Source organism: Panthera uncia, assembly GCF_023721935.1.
Source record: "Panthera uncia isolate 11264 chromosome A3 unlocalized genomic scaffold, Puncia_PCG_1.0 HiC_scaffold_11, whole genome shotgun sequence".
In the NCBI taxonomy this organism is placed as follows: domain Eukaryota; kingdom Metazoa; phylum Chordata; class Mammalia; order Carnivora; family Felidae; genus Panthera; species Panthera uncia.
This window is the reverse complement of record NW_026057578.1, coordinates 87407931-87426383: the sequence shown is the minus strand read 5'-3', so window position 1 is coordinate 87426383 and position 18453 is coordinate 87407931. Positions and strand designations below refer to the sequence as shown.

The 18453-nt window shown below is 52.2% G+C and overlaps 2 protein-coding genes across 3 annotated transcripts; one reads left to right on the top strand and one right to left on the bottom strand.

Annotated features, from left to right (window-relative positions):
* The first annotated feature begins 524 nt into the window (after positions 1-524).
* On the top strand, positions 525-10753 carry PRADC1 (protease associated domain containing 1). Of its 2 annotated transcripts, none has more exons than XM_049651698.1 (5): positions 525-948; positions 3114-3214; positions 3745-3854; positions 4136-4303; positions 10197-10753. In XM_049651698.1, the coding sequence occupies exons 1-5, from the start codon at positions 882-884 to the stop codon at positions 10255-10257; spliced, it is 507 nt and encodes a 168-aa protein (XP_049507655.1). In that variant the 5' UTR covers positions 525-881; the 3' UTR covers positions 10258-10753. The 2 variants fall into 2 exon arrangements, with proteins under 2 accessions (XP_049507655.1, XP_049507654.1); XM_049651697.1 differs by lacking the exon at positions 10197-10753 and adding an exon at positions 4554-5101 and having other exon boundaries at positions 544-948.
* Positions 5567-17621, bottom strand: SMYD5 (SMYD family member 5). The gene is made up of 13 exons (XM_049651696.1): positions 17334-17621; positions 13389-13497; positions 12524-12663; positions 11934-12055; positions 11475-11544; positions 10748-10852; positions 9929-9991; positions 9641-9711; positions 9231-9337; positions 8782-8838; positions 7841-7935; positions 7122-7192; positions 5567-7025 (listed from the first exon to the last, which is right to left on the bottom strand). The coding sequence occupies exons 1-13, from the start codon at positions 17427-17429 to the stop codon at positions 6881-6883; spliced, it is 1251 nt and encodes a 416-aa protein (XP_049507653.1). The 5' UTR covers positions 17430-17621; the 3' UTR covers positions 5567-6880.
* Positions 17622-18453: the final 832 nt, after the last annotated feature.

The following is an 18453-nucleotide window of genomic DNA, read 5'->3' as shown; positions in this document are numbered from 1 at the left end:
AGCACATTTATTGAACGCTATGGGACAGGCTTATGGTAAATAAGCAAATAAGCACCTGGTGAGAGATCTCATAAGCCCTTCCAATCCTGTGATGTTGGTACTGTTATGTCTATTTTTTAGATGAAGGAACTGAAGCTGAGAAGTTATGAAAGGTGTCCACGGTCACAGTTGTACACTAAATGGTAGAGAAGCAGGCGTGGGCACCAGGCACCTGGCCCCAAATCCCGTTTTCTGGCTCTTCACTGACCAGAGCCTCCTCGAGGGTGGGGATCATCAAGCCGCGACCCCAGCGCGTAAGCGCTGGTGGAACTTGTCAGAGGACGAGCGGAGGGGAGGTCGCGGGAGACCACCTGGGCGCTAGACGAATGCCTTCCCAAGGAGGGAGGTGAGGAGGAGGAAAGCACAGCTGGGAGACGCAAATCGTCATCTTGCGAGGCGGCCGCAGGGAGGATCCAGCCAAGACCGCAAAGCTGACGGCCACGACTTTCCTGGGCTGAAGTGAGTCCAGCGGGGCGCCCACCTCCAGTGCTCTTTCCTCCCCGCCCGCCCGCCAGCCCGCGCAATCCTGCAGTCGAATCCAAACTAAGAAACGCTGGGGAGCGGGTTGGGAGGGGTGGCAGTTGCTGTTAAGAGTTTAGACCAATCAGTCCTAGGCCCCACTTCTCTCGACCAATAGGAAGTGGGCTAAGGCGCAGAGGCGGAAAGTGTAGCTACAGGAACAGGCATCAGAGCCAATCAGCCGTCGGCCTCGTTCCTGTCCGCCAACCAGCGGCAAGAGCGGGTCTGGGGGCGGGAGGCCGGAGCAGCTGTCAGGCTGAAGTCCAGCGAGCTAGCACGGTGGGGCGGCTGGAAGAAGCGCGGCGCCGGGCCGGGCCCTGGAGATGGTCCCCGGCGCCGCGGGCTGGTGTTGTCTCGTGCTCTGGCTCCCCGCATACGTCGCGGCCCACGGTGAGCGGCAACGGGCGGGGCTGCGGGGCGGGGCTGGCCGTCTAGCTTGCTCGCGTCTCGGGCCGGGAGTCACGGGTCACCTTGGGACCCCGCGAGTTCGAGGCAGGGCAGGTCTAGGGACGGGCGACTGGAGTGGTGGGTGCTGGCCCCCAGGGACGTGAGCAGGGCGCGGCCTGAGGCTGGGTTCTGAGTCCTCAGCTCCCCACGTCGAAGCAAGACTCCTCTCCACGCCCCCAGTAGTGCCGGCCCAGATGGCTGAAGGGGCGACCAGGAGAAGGAACAAGGGACAGTTAGAGATATTCCAAGCTGGAGATAGTATGTGAGCCCTCACATACATATACAGGAACACACATTCTTACACGTGGGCCCCCACGTACAAGCACACACGTACACACACAACCTGTTTGCACCTAAAGGAGCACATAAGTATATACACTCATACACTACGTGAGCACATACATATACCACACTTGATTTACACAGATCAGCAGATGCAAAGGCCAGGCAAGATGTGTGTGGTAAGGAGGAGGGGTTTAGTGTTAAAGAAGGCTCATTGGAAATATATCTGTATCTCATGGGAAGTCCCCACCCTCAGGATGAAAGGCTGTAAAGCCCAATGCCAAGCCAATGGAACTCTATCTGGTCTCTGTGATTTGGGCAGTAGAGGACAGCTAAAGCCACAATCAGTCCTAACCCCCTGACACACAGTAGTGGGTTCATAGTTTGTTGACTATTTGACCAGCTTCCACACTTCCACATTCCTCTATCTCTCTGGGCTAAGGCAACCAAGGATTCAAGTCCAGGCAACACATCAAACTTTAGTGCTGTAGAGAGGATCCCACACCCCAGAAAAATCTGGTTGTTCTGGAAATTCTCTCCCTCAGTGCGACTGAGCTGAAAATAGTTGTTCACTCCTTCAACAACCTTTATTGAGCACCCACATATCCTAGCCACTGTTACATAATGTGGATACAGCATTGAACTAAGCTACAAAACTGTGGGTTTTGCCTTAGTGGAAGAGACAGACATTAAACAATTCTGAATAGTGTATAATTACAAATTATGTTGAAAGTGTCAATGGAGAAAAAGTACATTTTGAATGGGCATAGGGAAAGGGCAGTGATAGGGCAGAGGGGTTTCTCTAGAAAGTGACATTTAAGCTATGCCCTAACCAAAGAGCAGAAGTGAGCCAGGTGAAGAGGTAGAGCTGGGTTGGGGGCAAGGGTAGGAAGGCTCCAGATAGAGGGAACAGTTGCAAGAAGACACAGAGGTGAAGAAATTGAAAGGAGGCCAGAAAGGAGTAGATAAGGTTGTAGTAGTAGCCAAGGGCAGATGGAACAGGACCCTGCAAAGGGTAGTCGTTGAAGGGTACTGAAGCCATAAGAGTGGTGACTTGATCATATTTGCTATAAGATATTTCAAGAAGACCCCTGGCTGTTGTTTGGGGAATGGATGGTAGAGAGCAAGAATGGAGGCAGATAAACCAATTAAGAAGCTGGACCAGTCAGGACAAGAAATGATAGTGGCTGGACTAAGAGGATGGCAATGGGACCAGAGTCAACTTTTAAGTTTTAGTACAAATTGTTTTATACCTAGGCTACCACATCGCCACCTTGAAACTCTCAGGTCCACTTCAGAACAAAGAGGGATAGGGGCGCCTGGGTGGCTCAGTCGGTTGAGCGTCCGACTTCAGCCCGGGTCACGATCTCGCGGTCCATGAGTTCGAGCCCCGCGTCAGGCTCTGGGCTGATGGCTCAGAGCCTAGAGCCTGCTTCCGATTCTGTGTCTCCCTCTCTCTCTGCCCCTCCCCCATTCATGCTCTATCTCTCTCTGTCTCAAAAATAAATAAACGTTAAAAAAAAATTAAAAAAAAAAAAAAAAGAACAAAGAGGGATAGATCCTCGGAACACAAGAGCTCTCACTCTTCCTGGCTCATCAGTGCAGCAGCAGCAGCTGTTATCTCTGGGGTTACTAACACTATCTGCATCAGTTCTATCCTCCCCAGGACAGAGATCATCTATCTCACCCACCTGGAGGACTCACTTGGCTGAATCTGGGTCCCTGAGCCCAGATTATAGCCAGCGCAGTTGTACACAAGTGTTCCATGACCTGAACCTGAACCAGCTTGTTCCCTGGAAGTTTCTTACCTGTACTCTATCTTTCAGGCTTACGCATCCATGATTATTTGTACTTCCAAGTGCTGAGTCCTGGAGACATTCGATACATCTTCACGGCCACACCTGCCAAGGACTTTGGTGGTATCTTTGTAAGTTCAGGGAGACCCTTTTGTCTCTGCTCCTGTCTCCACCCCACTAAGTCAAGGTGACCGTCTCATCCCTTCAACCAATACCTGACTGCTAGGACAGGGAAGGGTGCACAATCCAGGCCTGCCCTCCAGGGGCTGCTGTGCAGGAGGGAAGGGCTTCCAGCTAGCTATTCCCCGGGGTGTAATACAGACTTGGGCACCAGACAGGGAGAAGCTGTCTTCTCTGGGGACATGAAATAGTGAAAAACCAAGGGCTCTGCTAGCTGTCTCTGCACTATGTGGCTTACGGCAAATTACTTCCCCTTTCTGGATCCTACCAACTCCCCTACATATCTCATGAAAAGGCACCGTGGAGTAGGACAACTAGATAAGCCTTTGTGAGAATTTAGTAAAAATACTCCAGTGCCCAGCACACAGAAACCACTCCATGTTTCCTTCAACTTTGTGAGGAACCGATAGAATGGGATGGTCAGCCTGGTCCTACAACAGGCATGTCTCCTCACGCTCTGACCTGTCTAAATGTCTTTCAGCACACAAGGTATGAGCAGATTCATCTTGTCCCTGCGGAACCTTCAGAGGCCTGTGGAGAACTCAGCAACGGTTTCTTCATCCAGGACCAGATCGCTCTGGTGGAGAGAGGGTAAGGAGCGGACAGACACAGGCACAAGAGGAGGCCAGGTGTAGGTTAGATTCTGAGATCAGTGTTGGGAGTGGTGCTTTGAAATAGCGGTTCTTAAATAATTCATGTTTTTAATGGTCTTTAAGAGATGTCTTAAGATTACCCATGCCTTTTGGCCATTTACGTATGAGCCTTTACAAAAAATTTTCCACAGTCCTTCTCTCATCCTTCTGGTGTGACAGTCTGGAGGAGGGGTAGCTAGGACCCTGCCTTTCCTTTGGTCTCATCACCACCTCTTCCAGGGGCTGCTCCTTCCTCTCCAAGACACGGGTGGTGCAGGAGCACGGCGGGCGGGCAGTGATCATCTCTGACAACGCAGTTGACAATGACAGCTTCTACGTGGAGATGATCCAGGACAGTACCCAGCGCACAGCTGACATCCCTGCCCTCTTCCTGCTCGGCCGAGATGGGTGAGGGCTCCTTGTCTCTGGCTGTGTCAGCACCAGGCTGGGTGCCATGACTTGGGGAGGTCAAGGGCAATCACCAGTCCCTTCCCACAAGCCTCTGTTGGAGGGCCGAGTCCTTGGGCCAAAAATGTTGGAGGGCCCCAGTTGAAGGGCCAAGTCCTTGGGCTCTGGAACTCCCAGAGTGATGGGGACAATGGGGCATGATGGGGTGCTGAGAAAGTGACCATCGCCACCTTTCTTCATGCCCTCCCAGCTACATGATCCGCCGTTCCCTGGAACAGCATGGGCTGCCATGGGCCATCATTTCCATCCCAGTCAATGTCACCAGCATCCCCACCTTTGAGCTGCTGCAACCGCCCTGGACCTTCTGGTAGAAGAGTTGGTCCCACACACCAGCCATAAACAACTCTGGGCTGGGAAGGGGAAATCCAGGAATTCTGCTATTTGGGATTTGGGGATAGCATTTGAGGACAGGTGGAGCCGGGTAGGGGAAAAAGGCTTTGGCCTTGGCTATGCTAAGAAAAGCTGTGTCACTGGCCTTCCCTTCCTCGGGGTCCCCAAATGTCTCATGCTATGGGAATAGACAAGAGCCAGGCCCCAGAGCTTCTGGACTAGAATCTGGAACACAGGGGCTAAAGGTAGGTGGCCTGAGAGCCATCTGTGACCTGTCACATCCCACCTGGCTCTCGCCTCCCCTTCCCAGGGTCTCTTCAGTGTACTTCACAGCAGCTGCTGGAGTGGTGTTTGAGGAATTAATAAACCCTCACTGACTTTTTAGCAATAAAGCCTCTCATCAGGGTTGCAACTGTGTCCTAGAATAAGAGCATACAGGGGTGGGAGGGGCCTTCACTCTCTCATCTGGTCCCATGCCCCTGCTTTGAAGGGAGGAAACTGAGGCTCACAGAGGGTAAATGACTCACTCAAGGTCCTTTAGAACCAGTGCTTAGGCTGCTAATCTTGGATCCCAGCACACTCTACCTCCTGCTCAAGAACTCAGGAAGCTGTAGTTCAGTTCCCTGAGAAGACTCCTCTGATAGCCTGGTCCTGGGGACCCACTCTGGACCTCAGAGGAGGTCCTTGCTCTTGGCGTTTAGAAACCTTTGCACAGCATTGTAGATGTGACCAGGGAGGAGCCTGCTGGGGGGCTGCAGCTCCCATCTCCTGCCATTGCCTGGTCTAAACCTATGTGCCTCTGTGCCACCTATGTGATTACTGCATGCCTCAGACAGCTTGTCAAGTCATTCTACACAAAGCATTCCTGCAGAGGCCTGTCACCACTCACACTTTATTGAGAACAGTGGGCAGGTGGGGGCATGAGGGGTGCTGGCTGCTGTGAAGAACCCAATAGGCCAGACAGGTGAGCTCCACCTGGCTCATGATATAGGATAGAGCCTATGGGGTGGGCACCTGCCCTCTCAGAGATCCCTCAGCAGGTGGTTGTGGCAGCCCCCGCCCAGGGAAAGTAGGCAAAGAAATCGCAAGTGATAGGCTATAGTTCCCACAGCATCCAACCCAAGAGTGAGGGGTAGTACTAATCTGGGGGTGGAGGGGCGGGTGACACAGACAGGGCTTATCTCAGAATATCTAGCCTAGCTCCTGTAGTTTTCTGGAAGACTTCAGTGTTCCTCTGTGGAGACCCTAACGATGGAGATTGAGGCCGGGAGAGCTCCTCACTGACCCATGTTAAACTGATCCCAGGGAAGCCTCTTGAGCATCTGAAATTAAGGAGCACAGGCCTGTCATCACTCAGTCTCAGCCATGCTGCTAGAGTCCTCAGTGGGAAAGGAGTGTGAGGAAGGGGTGATCTCCCCACATACTCCTCTTGAGAGAGGCAGAGGCCTCTTACACACCCCACGTGGCCAGCTACTGTGCCAGGGCCTGAGAGGCAAGGCACAAGGTACAGAGATTCTGGAATCTGGGGAAGGGGTTATACTCTCCACTCTCTTGGATGTCCAAATAGTGGGGGTGGGGAGAGGAAGGTATCCCCCTGGTTCAGTGTTCCCAGCACAGAGCCTTAGGGAAGGTGCTCTGGAGGCCCAGTTGCTCCTTCCTGCCTCTCCTAGCTGTGCCAGCAGGAGGCAGTTGCCTTAGCAGCCAGAAAGGTGGGAGTGGGGAAGAAGGTGAAGGCATCTCACCACTCCCCTTTCTTCTTCAGTGCCGTCAGGCCGATCTCTTGTTACCCCCGTCTGTAGTAGGTAGAAAGCGGTGAAGCCTCAGGTGGACAGGGAAGCATGGCCATGGGGCCAAGTGGAAGAAACACTGTTTCTGACCTCTGTTGGAGTTGCTCGCCGACTGGAGTGGATACCTCAGTGTGTGTGTGTTTTGAGGGGGCAGCACTGAGAGGCTCAGTGACCACGCAGAGCCTGAGCCACTCAGCAGCAGTGTCCAGGGCATGAGGTCTAGTGGGGGGTGGCGTGCCTAAGGTCCAGCTTCTGTACTACTCTCTGGCAGAAACAGAGCTGGAATGGAGGGGGGGAAGCAGGCAACGGGAGTGGGGGAGTTCCTTCCAAGCCTCCTCTCTGGAGGAAGTCCCCCTTTTCCTGCAGGGTCTGGGGCAGGCCCCTTCCAGGCAGGGTGACATCACACATCGGTCATCTCATCCCCCAGCTCTGCATCCTCTGGCTCTCCTTCCTCCTCTTCATCCTCCTCCTCCTCCGAGGTCACGTTGGGTTCATCAGCCTCTGCCAGGCATTTGGGGCAGGAACAGACAAACAGATAGTTCTCCCTGCAGGAGATGGGGGATGGTGGTGAGGGTGAAGTCAGGCAGTAACCAGGATGGAGCCTCCCAGAGCCCAGCCACCCACCACATCCCAGCTGGCACCTGAGGATCTTGTGGCGGCTGTGGCGGCTGCGCTCCCGCTGACAGCAGTCTAAGTAGCTGATACAGATTTCCTGGAGGGCAGAGAAGAGGTGGAGTCTGACAGTCTGTGCTGTCTCTTAGATGGGATCAGGGCCTCCCCAACCACTGTCCCATCTCCCAGGAGCTAGGCCCTCATTCACTTCCCTGTGCTCTCAGAAGGCCACCAAGAAGCTCAAACAACCTGTGTCTGAGACAGAGAGGGGACAGTGGTTAGCCTCAGGCCACGACTATAGGCAGCCAATGGCTAAGGTCTGTGGCCATTGTCAGAGGTTATCTTGACATGGTGCTACTAGCTCTGGAAGAAGATTCAACCAGGCTCTGCGCACTGTGCTAACAGCCAGGACTCCAAACCCCAAACCCACACATGCACCCATAGCCCACGCGACGAAGAGCCATCTCTTGTTTTCTTGGAAGCTGTGGATTTGTTGATCAAAAGGTGGCTGGGGACAAGAATCTGGGCATACACTTGTCTCTGAATCACTGCTCTGAGGTTTTCTGGTTATTTTTTTGAAGAATTGGGGGTACTGTGGGTTTGAGCATAACCATGGGTAAAAAGACTCCTGCCCTGGGTCATGTGGGGATCAGCTGAACAGCCTGAACTTGGGGCTCTAGCCACTGTTGCTTCCAATCCCTGGAGAGAACTTACAAGGCCCACCCCCCACAGCTCCTAGCCCTCTCACCTCTCCTGGCTTGATATCCTCCAAGGCCGTGACATGCAAAAGGAAGTTGTTTTCTGGGAAGGAGGTCTCTGCATTGGGGACACAGCTGTGGTTACCTGGGTCACAAGAGGCAAGAAATAAGGACTGCTGACTAATAAAAATAACAGCCTCAACTTGCAAAGCACTGGGTCCCATCCTTCCTTGTTTTCTGATCCTTGCTAGGGCTACATAGGTCCTGGAACCCAAATTTCCTGACTCCCTCTGTCCAGTGCTCTTTCCTAAAGACCACAGAGCACAGGCACAAATGTACTTCCTCTTGCCACCCCCTCCCACCTGCCATCACTGCCCTTGCTGTCCTCAGCACTGGGCAACTTGTTCTCAATTGTGTTCCTAGTGTCCCACAAAGGGAAGGACAGGGCCGTGAAAGGGACCCCATGCCAGACACTTAACTCAGTCGGCAACTGGATGTCTGGTAACAGCTGAGCCAGTCCCCCTGCGAGCCTAGTTTGGGAGGGGTAGCATGCCCCAGACATTGGGAGGGCTGACAGTGAGGAAACCAGAGTGGGGAGGCTGAGATCTGGAAAAGACAGTTGTGTGATTGGCTCTGCTCCTCCCTGTTAGGTGCTGATGAGACCAGCCTTCTAGCCTAAACTCCCTCTTCCCAGGAGCCTGATGGCAGTGGTTGTGCAAGGCCAATGCTTCTCTTTGCAAGGAACAGAGCTCTGCGTCCTGCCTTAGCACAGGACCTGGCCCACTGGAAGGTTTTATATATAAACATATGTTAAGGCACAAGCAATCCAATGAATGAATGAATGAATGAATGAATGAATGAAAAACTGATGCAACAAAAAGTCCCGGGAGAATCCCCAAGGAAGCCCAGACCTAATCCTGCTCCCAGACTCTTCCCCACGAGCCTAAAAGGGGCTGAGAGAGATGTACCCCTCCTCAATGCCGGGACTCACAGCAGCTCTGAAGCACAAAGAGGCCAGATCCTTCACAGTTAAGAAACTCTCCAGTTGCTGTAAGACAGTAACATTGTAGATGTTATTCTATCCATTTTACAGGTGGAAAAAGAAAACTAGACTTACAAGGATAGGCACTGGTTCCACTGTCTTGCCACCCAGTTGCTACCATTTCATCTAAACTTGCTTCCAGGAGGCATAAACCTTGCTTTTCTATAAATGACATCACCTTACTTGTCCAGCACCCCCCTCCCCCAGCATCCAGACTCTATATGGATCTCAGGGTCATGTCTTATCTTATTTGTCCTGTGGATAGATGTAAAGCTTCCTATAGGCACATAGGGATTACCTTCCCCAACCATTAGCTCAGAACCCCCTCGGGGAAAGACTGTGTGTCTGGCTAGGGGGGCATTCAAGGTTGGGTGAGACTAAGGCTCCATCTCACCAACCTGCCTCGATGTCCTTGTACAGCTGGTCAATGAAGGCGTCCAGCTGCTCTCGGTCCTGAGGCTTCAACTCCAGAGCGTCACAGGCATGGACCCACTGGCTCAGGGAGCTGGGGGTCCCAGGCATCCATGGTTGGAGAGAAGGAGGCCCAGCTCCCAGGGCTCTCCACCTCCAGACAGGTTAAGCCCATTTCTTTCTCCAGGGCAGGGGCCCATCTTCCCCAAAAGACCAAGGCTCCCAGGAGCAAACTACCACCTCAGTCTTTCTGACTCCCACCACTGCATCCAGTCCAGCTCTCCTGCCACAGAATCAAACCCTAATCTTGAAAGGAAGTGTGGCTACCTTCCTCTGTCAATCTCCCGCCCAAGCCCTGACAGACAAGTGCAATAGCTTTGGAACATTCTCTCCTAACCTGGTCCCAATTCCTTGGCCATTGGTCCCAACAAGAGCAAAGAGAGACCGGAATCCATCTGGTGTGAACCACTGTGGGGAGAAAGAAAAATGAGTGCTCAGATTACAGCCACTCGCTTTTCCTCCTGAAACAACTCTCTGTTCAGGAAGTCTTCTGTGAGTCAATCCCATCCCAACTTCACACCAAGTCAGTCTTGGCTTAACTCTCTGAGTAGGAGATGCTGACCCGGTTGCTCCTGGAGAGCTGGAATGACTAGGAGGTCACTGGTCCCACCTTCCCCATGCTCACCTGGCTGAGCGCCTCTTCATAAAGGGCCTCTGTGAAGAGTCTCCGCAGAAGTTCCAGCTGGCCCTGGTTTAGGGGAAGCAGGGAGAGACCTGTATCCTGGGGATTTCCCACTAGCACCCAGGCAGGGCTCAGAAGACCAGGTAAGGAAAAGAAAAGGGGCCAGCTCTGTAGAATGAACTTGCCCTGAAGGCAAAGGAAGGCCACAACCTTGGCAGTCTGTTGGCCTGTTCCAAGCCAGAGTGGGGAACCCCAAATTCCTATTTTCCAGGAGGGCCGAGGCAACCTGGCTTCAGATGACTGTCCTCGCGACCACCTTCCAGGCTCCCTGACCTGGCCTCCAGACAAGCTTGACGACCCCCTCCTCTCCTCAGAATAAATGCAGGAAGGCCCACCCCAGCTGCCCTTGAAACCCTGCCTGCACCTTCGGGCAGCTCCTGCGTGGAAGTCTGCTGTCCTCAGTGAGAATGTGTAATCTTTGGGTGGGAGTGGGCACTCAGCACATTGGCAGCTAAAATGCTATTTCACGCCTGCTCCCTGACCCTCCACTTTCCATTATACTGACTTACTCACCACTATCCTATCATGAGATTCTGCCTTACCATGTCAGGGCACCCGACCCTTCCTTCCTGTTCACCCCACTTCTCAACTTTCGGTCCCTGTTAGGCCACAAAGTTAAATAGTGGCAAGAAGATAGGTTCTCTGAATAGATTTTTGGCTCCAGGCTCTGTGGCTGGCAAAGGACCAAATGTGGAGCTCCCCTCAGGTAGCCACAGAACATCCAAGGCTATTGGGATGAGGGGATCATGGGGGAAGACTAACCTTGAATTTGTCCCCCAGGAGTTTGTGGACAATCTCCTCCTCCTCATTGGCTGTTTTATTACAGAACTGGGAAAAGAGCCTGATCCAACGATCTTTATCCTTAGCCTGCAGGGAACAAATATACTTCAGGGTCACATTCACATATGCCCGGGGGGTGCACGCGTGTGCACGCACGGACTCAGGGACAACCATCTCCTTGCTGTCCCTCATACCCAGGCGGGAGAGTAGACTGTGATTCTAAAGCCTCTGCCATCAGCGAAACACCATCACACATGAGATTCTAGGTAGACCCTTCCTTGGCCTGGGGACTTCCTTCCCATCCTGCCCACACCCAACCATCTCCCCAACTGGGCCAGGCTGGCCAGTTCAACAACACTTGGAAAAAGAGGAGAATGGGGTTGTGGAGCTCCAATACTAACAGAATGGGTTGGAGTGGCTTCTCTCACTTTACATATGAGGCAATCCTGAGAAAGTGGCACCTGTAAATTGAATGCGTGAACTGTTGCTGCACAGGAGGTCCTCTCCTAGATCAGAGGCTGCAGGAAAGATGAGTCTCCTGCCAGATTTATGGTTAGCGGCTCCTGAGTTTACACAGCAAGCAGCTCTCCTTTGGAAAGCGCAGAGGGAACTCTGCATCCAAGCCAGGGACTTGAGGTGAGGAGGAGACTGAGGCCAAGGGGCACATGAGGCCAGAAGGGGCTTCCGTGGGAGGTCTGGGTGGGCTTACCTGCTTCACTGTGGCCACCATCCGGGCCATCAACATGATGCTTGCAGTCTCGGGGGGGTAGTGAACACTCCTGGGGAGAAAGAAAAAGATTTGGCCTGGAAATCCCCTCCCCAGTAGCTGTGTTCAGGGAAGCCCAGTCTGATCACTACAGAGAATCCTTCCTATCAACTCTATTTATAACCAAAGAGAGATGTCATTGGCAAGGATGAGGGCAGGCCTTTACCGCCCCATGGGCTTAATGGGGCTCTTCCTGGGAGTGTGTAAAATGCTGAGGGTAGTGGGACTGGCGGCTCACACTGAAGGCAGGGGGTTGGGTGATGTGACTTCTGTTTAACCCTAAGACTGGAGGAAAGATCTGGGGGAGGGCAGTTTAAGAAAGATGACTGCATCTGCTGATCTCAGGCGGGCAGGCAGGTCGAGAGGGAGGATAAAGGGAAGAAGAGATGAAATGCTACCCACCTCCAGGCCTCCTGTAGCTTATTGAGAGGATGCAGGGGGTCGTCCTGGGAAGGCCCTGGGCACAGGACCTGATGGTACTGCTCGGCGGCCGCCAGCCGACACTCCGCACTGCAGTACATCACCTGGTGGAGTGGGTGGAGGTCAACACCCTAGGATCTGGCCATGGGGTGAGGCACAGACCTTCCTTAGTGGTACTCACCTCCTCTGACTGCACTCCTTCTACGAACAGCCCCTGAGCAGTAGCTCAGTGACATCGTCAGATGAGAAAGCACACACCGCCCGGGGGCATGTGAGAGGGGCACCCAGGCTTGTCGAACTATGGGAAGGAGAGAGCTTTCAAGTAGAGGGAAGAGCCCCTGCCAGGCTCCTGGGAAGAGGGCAAGTTCCCACTGAACCAGTTTTCTAGATAGCGGGACCGGGACAGGGAGAACACAACTGGAATAGTTACAGTCTTTTGAATGTCTTACCCTACGTTATGGCTCTCAGGGCCCACGAGCAGGTCTGTTGTCATTCCTGTCTCCCCAAAGAGGACTTCGGCTAAGGCTTCTCCCACCAGCTCCCTTTCAGGTGCACTCCCCAGGGATGCTCACCTGGCAGTGGGGACAGTGCTGGTGGAGGTCCTTGCGAACGGCACACAGCTCAGGGTGAGGCAGAACCTGGCCCGGTTTCCCAGTCAGCCTCTGGGCATTCTCCTCTGCCTTCTCCAGTGCCCGAAGGCAGTGGTCACAGGCTGAGGGAGAGAGCCCCATGTGACAATGTAAGTGTCTTTAGAGCAGGGGCCACATTTTGTCTTTTTCACAGAAGCATCCCTAGGGCTAAAGATAGTGCCTGACACTTGATAGGTGCTCAACAAATGTTTGGGAAGTAAGTGAATGAACAACTGTGTTAAAGAACAGAATGGGTGCATGATTTCACATGCATTCAAAAGCAGATTGGGATTTAGTCTATAGGGCTCCCCTCCTAACCCCCAGACTGAGCTTTCCCCACATTCTGGAGCCAACTGACCCTCCTTTCATGTTTGTCTCTAGCCTAAGAAAAGTGTGAAAAAAGCATGTGTCTGGAAAAGCTAAGGGCATCCTACTTGCTTCTGACCCCTAACTCAGCCTGTTTTGACCAAGGGGCGAGTGGCCTCCTCTTGGTGGAGAGCTGCCCTTTGGCACGGAGCCCTTCCACATGATATCCAGTCCCTGATACTGCAGGTCACACTGAGTTCTGCCTGCCTGACAGTCCTCTCCCAGGAAGCAGGCTGGAAGAGCCCGTCCCTCGCTCACTCCCAGCCCCAAATGGCCTAAGACTAGAGACAAGCATGATTCTCAGGCACGGTTCTCCAGGATGAGCTTTTCTCCCAACACCTGAATTCCCAGAGACATCAGCTAGTGGGAATGTATGTAGCTCTCTTCCATGCGTACAGGCAGCTGGCCCAGCAGCCATGAGGAGTGGACGAGATGTGCTCACCTCGGTAGCGATAAAGTGCATTCCAGAGAAACTGTGCAGCTACCAGGGGCTGTTCTACAAAGATGGTCTCCCCTTTCCGGATCAGCTGTGTGGCAAATAGGCCCTTTCCCTAACAGGGAGAGAAGGAATAGGATGGCCATAAGGAGAGAAAGAGGGCATAGCTCCCAGAGGGCTTCCCAGCATCACCCCCCGCCACGCCTCCCTCTCAGGAGAGGCCTCTGCCTTGGGAGGGTTCATGGAGCATGGTCACCCCCCCCACCCCCAACTGCCAACCAACTGCCTCCTCTGGAAATGTAGCTCTGACCTACTTTCAGTCACACCTCTTTCAGCCTGCTCAGAGCAGAGGGCCTGGGATGGGGAGGGAGCCACACTGTCAGCCAGAGGAGAATTTTTGGAATGGCCAGAGCAGGGCCAACTCTCATGGCAGGCTGGAGACTCCTGTACTAGCAGCCGGTAACGACAGGGCAGTTTTCTTCGAGTTACCCATGTGTCCCTCCAGGATCCTGGCGGTGACACCGCTGCTCAGGGTTACAAAGGATTCCTATGCCACAGGAGAGAGGGAGGCCTCGCCTGGGGGAGAATGTGCCCTATTTCCCTGGTCGGTGGGGAACTCACCAAGTTCTCAGCGTTAATGCTGAAAGGAAGGGTGAATCCTAGCACCAACCCTAACACTACTTGCTGTGAACCTTGGAGCCAACTGCTTCACTTCTTTTTCTTTCTTTTTTTTTTTTTAAGTTCATTTATTGAAGTAACCTCTACACCCAATGTGGAGCTCAAACCCATGACCCCGAGACCATGAGCCACACACTCCACCGACTGAGCCAGCCAGGCACCCCAGGTGCTTCACTTCTTGGCAACGGTTTCACATATGAAAAGCATCACAATGATACCTCCCAGGTAGTTTCCAGGATGCCATGATATAGCACAAGTGAATGTACCTTATGAGCTTTAGCTCCTTACTACTCTAAGTGAGATGATAAGTGGGCAGCATGGGCATCATTTGGACACCTGTTAGAAATCCAGAATCTCAGGCCATGCCCTAGACCTGCTGCATGAGAATGTGCATTTTAACAAGATGCCCAGGTGATTCAAATGCACGTTAAAGTCTGAGGAACTCTGGTCTAAAGCACCATAAACATCATGTAAGGCATGAAGGATGAGAAAACAACTGCTGAATTGCTATTTCTCAGATGTGCAAAGGGACTCAGGAGACAGCTTCAGAACCCTGGCAGTTGCTGGCTCTGCCGGGCACTTGTTCCCACTGTTCACTTAGAGAAGAGGGGTGGTGCCCCTGCCAGCACTGAACTGTCACAAGAAGAGAAAGAAATTAAAAAAAAGATTTGACATAGCAGTAAAACGTCCTGTCATGTGGCCTCTCAGGTAGCTCCCTGTTTCCTTCTAGCATTGGCACTGTGGCTAGATAGCAGCACCTCCCAAAGTTAGAGAGGCAGGGATGTGTAGACCAGGAGAGCCCTGAGCAGAGGGGGACAGCTGGAACAAAACCTCTGGCTAAAGCTGTTGATGCACCCTTGGTTGTCTTCTTAGAATCCCACCTCCATGCCTTTTAGCCCTGGACCCAATCTGGCAAAATGAAAACATGGCCTTATTTTATGGGACAAAGGAGTATGAACATGGACCCACATTATCGCTGACAATCTCAAATCTCAACATTGGGCAAATACCAATGTCTTTCTCTCTCTTTCTGGAGGATCAAATGCAGAAAATATTTGGTAATCAAAATAAAGGGAACAGAATCAGAGCTGTTCCTTTATGAAACCACTCATCCCCCAAACATAAGACAGGGTTCCAAGAAAGCCACTCTCATTAAATATTAATTACCAAGAGGCTTGGAGAAAGCTTATGCCTTGAGTGGAAAGGGCATAAACTTGCAAAGATATTTCCAATTTGAAAAATAAATTTTAGAAAAAAGATTGTGCAAAACTCTAAGACCATGTAGTAAACTTTAAGAGTTTTACTAAATGGATACTTTTCTAGAAAAACACAAATTACCAGAACTGAATTCAAAAGGAAGGAAAGCTAGAGAAAGAAGCAGTGCTGGTATCTGGCTGACCCACACCAGTATGGCATTCTGGTTGGCATCCACTGTCTTTGGTCAGACACTATCATGTTCTGATTGGTTCTGTCCCTGGCAGAGTAGTTGGTAAATCTTTGAAAGGTCATTCCTGCCAATATCGATAGAAGCAATACAGAAAATAGTCAAAAACAACCCCCATGTGAAGCCCCTAGTCCATATGGTTCATGAGCCAGCTCCCTCAAACCAAAGAATAAGTAACTCTCATGCTATTTAAAAACTATTTAGTAACAGAGAAAAAATGGAAAGCTTCTCCATTTTACCAAAAAACAAGCATAACTGTGATGCAGTAACCTGAGGAAGATAGCACAAAGAAAAAAACGTCACAAACCAATCTGGCTTGATGAACATAGATGCAAAAAGCCTGGAGTAAACCATCTTGTCAGCATGTCTGGGGTGTGTATGTGATTTTCTCCAGCAGAAGATCGTGTGTGGGAATAGAGAGCAGCCAGCTCATTCTTCCAGAGGTGGGGTTTGACAGAAGGCTGGGACAGGACAGCTGGGCAAGCAAAGTGGCTGAAGTGATGAGGTCAGAGGAAGAAATAAAGAAGAGAGGGGCTGAGAGATAGGGGACTTAGTGAAGGGAAAGGTCAGTATCTCTGCCTGCAAGGAGTGATGGAACTGGGATACCATCAAACTGAGCCAATCAAGAACAGAGGTGGAGACAGAGATGTGAGCAGCTGAAGAGGCCAAGGATATTGGGGAGCTGCTTTACCACAGAAGGAAAGGAATGCTCCAGATGCACCGGAGAGGAAAGAAGGCAATGGAAGGTTGGGGTGGGGAGAGCAGGAAGCAGATGACTAGAAGGCTGACATCTTGGGCAAGGACCAGGTATATGCACTGCTGGTATACATGATAAATTATTCAACCTCATCAGTAAACACAGACTTGTAAATTAAAACAAAGTGATACCATTTTGCACGTATCAACTGGCAAAGTTAACTAGTAAAGAAAATACTCTGATGAAGAGAACAAAAGGATGTGTGCACAGAAACTGAGCTCCAGGACCTTTGCCCTCAGGGATGAAAAAATACAACGCAAAAGTGCATAAATAAGTAGGTGGCTGAATGAACTGTGGCAATCCCTTGAAACAGACTATTACTCAGCTCTTAAAAATATGTAGAAATAGGTTTATTGATGTTGATTTACTGCTGCATCAAACAGAGGTTCCTAAAATTGTGACTTTGGTATCCGTATATTTGCACAAGTATAGGATTACGAGTGATTTTTATCTTCTCTTTCCTTACATGCATTTAGAGTATTTTTCTACAATTAACTTTTAAGACACGATAATATAACCACAAAACCATATTGCTTTCCTGTTTCAATGCTTCAAATGCTCCCACGGGCTTCGAGCTCTAGTCCAAATTCCTTAGCATCCCAACGCCTTTGTGAAGGGTCCTGGCCCCTCTCCCCACCCCATTCCCAAATCTCACTCAGAAAGTTCCCCGAGGGCCCACTCTTTTTCATACCTCAGTACCCTCTGCTCAGCCAGTCCCCGCCCACCACCCCCACGGCCCAGCAGCAGAGTACTCCAGCCTGGACCAAAAGGCCCGGCGCCCACCCGGCCCCGCCTGGAGCAGCAGGAGCAGGGCAGCCGGAGGGCGCACCGGGTCCCGAAGGGAGGGGGCGCGCACGGAGACTACGGAGACTTCGGGGCCCCCGATTCACCGCGTGACCGCCCCGGAAGCCTGCGCGCGGGGACAGACGGGGAGCCCCCGGGCCGCGAGGAGGGGCTGAGCCGCAGAGTCGGAACGGCTCAGGAGCTTCTAGGCTCCGGGCCTAGGGTCCCGCGGGGCTCTCTCCAAGGCCGGACACGGTAGGTGCCCGTGGCGGGTCTGTCTCGGCCTCACCTTAGCGCTGCTTACGAATCGGACTTCCACGGCGACCGGAGCCCGACCCGACACGCCCACGCAGAAGGAGAACACGTCGCACATGGAGGCCGCCATCTTGGGCGCGCCTCCGCCTTCTGACCCTTGACCTCGCCTCGACCCGGGGGGGCCCCGCCCCTCTCTGGCCCCGCCCCCGACGAGTGAGTCTCCAGGCTGCTAGGGTTTGCGCGCTAGCAAGTCCGAATTGGGAAATTGGGATCCCTTTAATCTGTGTGTTTAGGTCGATTGGTTCGATGGCTGGATGTCGCTGGGTCCGCGTTTTTTACATCTGTGCAGTTTTGCGTCTGTGTCTTCGTACGTACCTATGTATCATAGCCGGTGGGTGTGTGTATAGTTTTGATGTATCTGTGTCCAGTTCGTGTTTTGGGGTCTGTTGTCTCTGTCCACCCAGTGCCCCGTCGAGAGTCAGGCACTCTGGATCCAGCCATGGGGTGGGACAGCGGCCGGCCAACTTATACCCTCTCTGACCTTCTACCTGAAAGGAAGGACTACCTTGGGGAGCTTGTAGATGGGGAGCTTGCCCTACCTCCCCATCTACAAAGTCGGGCGCAAGAATTCCCTTCTCCTTGGGCCTTCTGGCAGCGGGCAGACAGCCCTTCGACAGATCAAGCTGGACTTGTGCTTCTCTCAGACCCTTCAGGGGCTTAAGGGACTTTGCAGCCTAGGGGTGGTAGAAGGGGGTAGATGGTGGAGCTCAGGTCTGAGGACCCCTGAAATTGTGTGAAGTGAGTGTACATATACATATTGTCCTGGGAACAGCAGAAGGCCCTGTTCTCATTCAGGACCCCAAAAAGCTGGAACCACTGACTTACAGCATCTGTCCCCACAGCCAAGTCTGACAACGATGCGTCGTTTCCTTGTCCTCCAATTGATTCTGTGCTCCTTGAAAAAGGATGTGTCTGCTTCTGTTATGGTCTCATGGTCATATTGGGGGATTGGGTAGGCCCTAGTAACTGTTGAATAGGTTAACTGTTGATTTTTTTTTTTAATTATTTTTAAAAGGTGAGTCAATTGAGGAGGCAGGTGGTGGAAGTGGTAGATGCAGGTAGATTCCTTTGATTAACAGAGTGGACTTTGGGTC